Source organism: Opisthorchis viverrini (genome assembly GCF_000715545.1).
Source record: "Opisthorchis viverrini unplaced genomic scaffold opera_v5_177, whole genome shotgun sequence".
Classification (NCBI taxonomy): domain Eukaryota; kingdom Metazoa; phylum Platyhelminthes; class Trematoda; order Opisthorchiida; family Opisthorchiidae; genus Opisthorchis; species Opisthorchis viverrini.
Window position 1 is genome coordinate 353,654 of NW_008751830.1, and position 7,374 is coordinate 361,027.

The window sequence follows — 7,374 nt, forward strand, 5'->3', positions numbered from 1 at the left end:
ACACTGCACAGGTTGCGCTGGCTTGGCTACGTGCTGCGTATGCCAGTCGACCGACTTCCTCGAAGGGTTCTTTTCGCCCAACCACGTGAAGGGTGGAAGAGAGCCAGAGGCGGTCAAACAATGACTTGGCAGCGAAATGTGAAAGCCATTACCAGCAAACTCAGCTGCGCTGGTTACTGCCGTCTTCCTGGACGGGTACCCCGAGACGGGCCACATCAATGGCCGGAGACATGGTCCAGTCGCGCCCTCAATGGCGCTCGTACATCAAAGCTATTGCCTTCAATCCATAGCTCCTTTTCCACCCCCACCCCCCACTTGACAGCCAACTGACGGTGTTGGATTTAGGCACCAACTTACCAGCTCGCGCCTGAAATGCGCAGCTACCTAACCCCTCCCCCAAATCATGGGTGAACGAAACTGCGGCAGCTGCAACCACTGTACGAGTAGGCGGTTATTACAGCTGACAGTGATGATGTGATGAACAAATGTCCACAGTAAACCAAAATTGTGGCGGTAGTGAGCATGTGGATGAAGCGTGGTAAAATGCGAAAGGACCTACGTTAGCGGCGTTCAGTGCTCTGTCCGGCTCCTCCGATTCGACCACAAGATCAAAGGATATAGTCGAGATCGCCATCCATGATTTCGCTGCCAGGAAATTCATACCAGGAAGCAACGAGTACGACGGCGCACGCAAACCCCTCAAACGCCAAATAGTGAAGAGCTTAAGGGAAGACCGAGAGCTCAGGTGGACATCGAAAGTACGGGAGATGAAGAAGGCTTGTGATACGGGAAACAGCCGTGCCCTATATCAACTGATACGATCAACTGGCCCTGGGAAAGCGGTGGTCAGCGAAACGATAAGTGGAAAAGATGGCTTATTAATGCAGTCGCAAAAACGTCGACCGCAAAGATGGGCCGAAGAACGGTTCAACTGGCTTCCTGCAACACAGCCTGTAGATAGTGCATAAAGGCAAATGGAATGTAAATAATGGTCGCCCGTCGGGAGAAGAAATAAAGTATGAAAGATCCGTGCTAAACGTGAGAAGCAACCAGGACTGGACTGTCTGTATCCAGCCCTCTTCAGAAAAGGTGGAGAATATCTGGCGATCCATCTGACAAAGCTTATTGGTGCTATGTGGAACGAAGATGTGCCTGCAGAATGGGGCATGTCAACAGTTATCCCTATCTTCAAATAGGCTACGCGGACGATGTGTGAACACCACCGTGGCATCAGCCTGTTAGCTGTGGCATCGAAAGTGCCCTCTGGCCTTATCCTTCGAAGGTTGACTGAAAACAGGGAGAGGCAGATCCGTGAAAACCAAGCTAGGTTCCGTCCTGCAAGAGGATGCATCGATCATATCTTCACCCTCCGACAGATTCTGGAACAATGACACTGCTTTCAGCAACCAAAAATGGTTGTGTTTCTTGATATGAAAGCTGGCTTCGACTCTGTGGAAAGTCAGGAACTATGACAGTGTCTGCAGAGCAAAGGTGTCCCCCATAAATTCTTGACCCTCATTAAGGCGCTGTATGCCAACTCCCGCGGCCGTGTAAAGGTCTACGGGAAGCTTTCTCCTGAGTTCATCACATCAAGTGGTGTCAGACAGATCTATCCTCTTTCACCTTTCCTCTTCAGCTTTGTCGCTGATACGATGGTGAAAGACCCACTATAAGCCACTAATGCCTGTGGGGTCGAAGTGCTCCCTGTGCGTCCGCTCACAGATATAGAGTACGCAGACGACATAGCTCTTCTAGGATCTGGCCCCATGGTAATTCAAACATTAAATAATCTAAGTAATTCCGCATCACGGTTTGGCATACGCTTCACACCCGCAAAGTGCAACGTACAACTGCGAGACTGGGTGGGCTCGAACTCTAGCCTCATACCTGCGGATGAACCAATTGGGGTAGTAGACAAATGTTTACCTGGGCAGCTGTATCAGTCCCGGTGGTCTCGCGAAAGATGATATTTCCATCCGGATTGGGAAGGTCAGAGCAGCTTTTGTGAACCTGCATCACCTGTGGCGCAGGCGTGACATCAGCTTATCCGTCAAGGGTTGGGTTTGCAATGCTGCAATGCGCCTTATGTTTCTATACGGATCAGAAACCTGGCCGCTGCGCGCTGAGGACGTCCTTAATGGGGCTCGCCCATCCAAGCTATCGCCTTCAGTCCATAGCTCCCTTCTCCCCCCCCCCCCACTTGGCAGTGCTGTATTTACGCACGAATTTATCAGCTCCCGCCTCCAATGAGCAGCTATCTACCCCGCCTCCCCAAATCATCGGTGAAAACTGTGGCAGCCACAACCACTGTACGACGAGTACGCGGTTCTTACAGCTGACAATGATGATGGATGATGAAACATTTCTAGCTATTAGCTAGCACCCACTAGGGTCACATATCGTGGGTCACTGATTGGTCATGGAGTTTCTGGAACACGTCATAAACGTGATTCCGTTTTCCGAGGGCAGTTTGCATACAGTTGGCATTTTGAGCACTTGTGTACAGGTTTTTAAAACTGCCTATCCATGCTCAGCCAGTAGACATGACTATGTGTTAGCGCCTTCATGAGGTTAATCCGGGGTTTTCAAAATGAAATATCCATGCTCAGCCAGTAGACATGACTATGTGTTAGCGCCTTCATGAGGTTAATACCGGGATGTCCAAAATGAAACTGTTTAAGGACATCGCCCTGTAATTCTGAGGGCACAATCACCCGTTTTGCGAGGAGTGAGAATCGATACTGATGGAACGGCTGAAGTTCTTTATCGGAACATACTGTGCGGCAGTGAAGCATCGGTGTTGAACACTGATGTCATGCTGTCGATGATGATGATGATGACTGGAGGTGTACGCAATGGAAATGGAGTACCTTTTGAAGTGGGGAATCACAGGCAGTGGCGTCGCAAACCATGACAGAAGTGACTGGAAGTGCATGGATCGCAGTAGCAAGCACCGCGTTAACTTATGGTTCCACCGTTATTGCGGCAACAACAGCATCCTCGGGTTGTTGACGTTGAGAATCCATGAGTCATGTTAATGCACCGTCTTGGCCAACAGCATAAGTAAACTGGTATTTGATGGAGAAGTCGTAGGCCAACATTGGTGTGTGAGTAGGGATGACTTTCATTGATCCGAAAACTTCGAAAGCAGTTTAGGGTCAGTGATGAGCGGAAAAGGATTCTCACACAGCATTTTATGGAACTTCTTAGTGGTGAAGATTACCGCTAGGGCTTATTTTTCGATCTGGCCGTAACTAGGCTCGCTAATTATTAGGGATCTATTTGCATGGGCAATTGCTTTTCCGCTTCCGTCAGAAACAACGTGAGAGATGACAGCTCCAATACCAAAGTTGTGTTAGTAAAGTGTTCTGCAATGTCTGAGGGTGAAAAATTCAAAGCACTGCACACAGATGATGATGGAAGGATCAAGTTTCTCAATCTAATGAAGTCCAAGAACATTAAAAAATCAAGACAGCCAATTCGTGAGACATGCAAATTTTTGAATGATACACTACAGGTTAACTTGCGAGTCAGTAGTAGGGGATCTCCAGATGCACTCTGGGTTCGATGATTCGCAAATGACACAACAGGTTTCCCTATCAACTCCCAACTGGAACGTGGGGTCAACATAATAACTGAAGCTGTGTCGAGCTGCACAGGGATTAGACTTTTGTTGATGACTCAATTTCAACTTGGGATGCTGAAAACACACATATGGACTGCTGACATTTCCTGTACGGATGCTTTTTGACCGTGCTGCTGATTGAACTGATGACGCTCTTTTGGGTTTGGGTAGTGGCATTTTGAGCACGACAGAAGCCTTTGCGGTCTCACCGATGACACGTCTGGCGCTGGGGCTTCTTGAATGGACAAAAACCTGCAGAATGCCACTCACCACAGGATAAACAAGATGTTGGCGGTTTTTTCTCCCGTATAACGGTGGTTCGTTTCAATCCCATGACAACACTGGGATTAATAGGTCGTGGCGCATGCTATCCCATTGCGCTATGGTGTTTAAGGTTGCGTAAACGTTGGTATTCGGTGGTGAGTACTTTATCGGTAAAAACTTCTCGTACTCAGGCTAGGGAAGTAATCGAGTGTGAATATCTGATTCATGCGGATAGTGAAAACCAGTGACGAAAATTAGACACGAACTAATCCTCTGCAACTGGAATTTTTCACACTCACAGTTGACATCAGGAAGAGTGATGCGGTCGCCAGCATCGCGCCTGACCAATTTCAGACAAAAATTAAAAGGTGAATGCTGCTCACCGAAAATTTCACGGAATTGTTCTACTGTTTGAGTAAAAGCTTAAATCATTTGGATGCTTGAGGAGAATAAAGTTCGTGAACCGATCGTGCTCGAGGGTTCCAAGAGACGGGATTTCCAGGCACCATCTTTGTCAGTAAACTCATTCTGAAAAATATCTTCCGAGCAAATGTACCATGAATCGAATGTGAGACCAGATACTGGTTCGTAGGAAGATTCGGTAACAGTTGCTGCGATAGGATCAGCAAAGGGCAATGAAGTAACAATTTGAAATGGAACTGAGGTTTGAGTAAGCGACTGAATAAGTCGCAATTGCGACTGTTCGAACTGCGCTTGTCGCTGTTGAAAGATTGTTTCCAAATCCTCAGCTGAAATTGACATGTTTGTGTTCGCATTGGGTTCCCGTCACCAGTGTTATATCCTCTTTGACAATGTACCAGTCAGACAATTAGTTCACCGGAATGTAGAAGACAAACAACTTCGAGGAAGTTGTACCTGCAACAGGTGGATCACTCCGTGATATGGAATTCAACTGAACTAGGATATAAAAAGAGCTAACAGTCCAATAGGATGTTAATGTAAGGCTAAAATGTGGAAGCAAGATTTCAGTATACAAGGTAAATTGTTAGCAAGGTGGATATGTTCGTTTGAAAGCAGTTTTCCGAACAGGTGATTCTTCAGCCACAGGCATGGTGCGCAGGGGTCTTTCGATGGAAGGAACAAATTTCAACTTGTTCTGCTCCACGATCGACAAATGGTAAAACTAGGCGGCCGTCGTTATGGCAAACTACATAGGGGAAGAAACTGCACATCACTGGTGTTGTCGCTCAACGGCCTGATGAGATTCAGTGTTAAACGAGGGTCATGTACGAGTAAACGTTACGACCGGTGGATGTGAGAGCACCTCCCTAACATGCATCGGGTGCTGATGGACTGGACATCGTATGTGACAACGCTTCGCGCCGTTCGCGCTTCGAGGAGCTCTCGGTTTGCTACACTGGTGAGCCTGGGTCGCCGTTCACCTGCTGCAATCTGACCGACCTTGAGTGTGCACATGTGCTCAGCGATTTTAATTTGCATACTAAGTATGTAAAGCATGCTTAATTTGCACACCTAAACTTAAATGCGGTAGAATCACCAAAGGAAGCTGGATGGCGATACTGAGACAAGTGAACAAGCAAAAATGGAGTTCGATCGGGCGGTAAAATGCTTCAACGTGAAAATGTGTCCATTTTGTAGGCGAAAAAATCGTTCAGCTGTCGCACCATTTTGGTGCCTAACTGCGATGCCGCCCGAAAGTTGCACGAGAGCTGGGATACTCCCAGGTTGCCAGAGCCTAGACAGGGGAAGTTGAGAGGCAGAGGTCGGGTTCGAACCACGGAACTTCCGGTCAAAATCACGCTCTAACAACTCGGACAGTCTCGCCCCGAGCGACAACCTTATACTACCATAAACGAGGGGCTCAGCCGAATCTCCCGTTAAAACGAAATTGATGGTAAATGAGTGCATTTAGCGAATTCTGTACAATTTGGGCTCGGAAACTTCTGATGAGCTCCAAGAAGGGTGAAACCGGTCATGGGTTCTCGAAGAGTTTCCAGCAACCTTAAGAACAGTGTACCTTCAAAAGTGGACTAATAAAGGAAACCATTTATCCGCATTTTGCATTTTCTTCTCAGACTGATATTATGGTCCGTATTACACCATTATCTCACCTTGGAATGAGAAAACATAATTAATGGGTTGCTCTCATATACAAATCAGTGTCTCTACGACTAAGCCAAAATGACCAATTATGGGACCAGTGTCCACTATGTCACTGCGTTGCCCTGAATGAGTTGAACATAGTGAGGACGGTAAAAACATGAACAAGTTGTACTTGTGTTAACAGCCCAGTGAACAAGATTTCAGGACCAAGAGACACGCTGAACAAAAGAAAATTGACAGGGTGGTAGCAGGCTAGAAATTGGAGTGCTGGTAGAGCACTCTGTTGCCATTCTAACATCATCGCATCATCATCATCGACAGCCATTCTAACACTGACTCAGAATCACCTACTCGACCGCGGCTCCAGCTGTGAACGCACTGGCAAAGCTGAGAATCACGTCCCTGACAGAACTGAGTTCAGTAGAATGGTTATAAGCACGCAGTTCGTTCAATGGCACCATGGGTGGAGACCAACCCATTTGGTTGAGAAGTGGAATGGCTCGGACCTTCAGATCGACGCAAGCACCGAACCCGACAAGAACCTTCGGTCCGGGATTCTTCTGTGGGAGTGGTCTGTAAGAATGCTCCAGGCGAACCAAAGATTTGATTACCTAAAAAGGGCCGTGATAAAAGCCTATGATCATGAGTGACTCACCCTGAGGATGTCACCAGGCACACCATACCACCATACGGATTGAAGAAAAACAATCGCCAAAGCCGCAAGAACCGCCAAAAAGGCACCAAAAGACAATAGCGTACCGGAGCGCATCAAGATGCTGAAAACCAAAGGTGAATTGCAAAGTATTACCACAATATCAGCCCAATGAAAGAAGGGGGTCATAGTCTTCAAAGACGCCAACAATATGAAATAACCTAAATAATTCTGCCGCGCAGTTTGGTATGCGCCTTACACCTGCGAAGTGTAAAAAGCTGCAATTAAACTGGGTAGGCTAATTTTCAAACCTCACGCTTGCAGACCAGTCAACCGATTCGGTAGATAAGCTCGTTTACCTGGGTAGTTGTACAAGTTCCGATAGACTGACAGGAGGGGAAATTACTTCTCGAGTCGAGAAAGCGAGGGCAATTTCTGTCAACCGTGGACACCTATGGCGTCGGTGACGTCTGTTTGTCTGTCATGGAAGGAGTATACACTGTGGTGGTGCGATCCATACTGGTTTATGGATGAGAAACGGACCTTTCAACGAAGAGGACGACGAAAGCTGTCAGCGTTTGACCATCGATGTTTTCAAAGCATCGATCGGGTTTGGTGGGAACATAGGATTAGCAATAAAGAGACTGGACCTTATGGTGGTGTGGCGGTTTGTGTACCTCGGTGACCCATTGAGCTATACTGGGGGGTGTCCGCGCGACACTCAGAGTCTCTCATACCAGGTTGGTCA

General features: G+C 47.5%; 1 protein-coding gene across 1 annotated transcript in view; it reads right to left on the bottom strand.

Moving 5' to 3' along the window:
* Positions 1-7,374, bottom strand: part of T265_07502 (hypothetical protein) — a gene marked incomplete at both ends in the record, with an annotated part of 73,672 nt that overhangs the window by 26,804 nt on the left and 39,494 nt on the right. The window contains 2 exons of the mRNA XM_009173039.1: positions 6,326-6,585; positions 6,630-6,750. Coding sequence (XP_009171303.1) covers positions 6,326-6,585; positions 6,630-6,750 — 381 coding nt within the window. The remainder of the gene's footprint in view (positions 1-6,325; positions 6,586-6,629; positions 6,751-7,374) is intronic.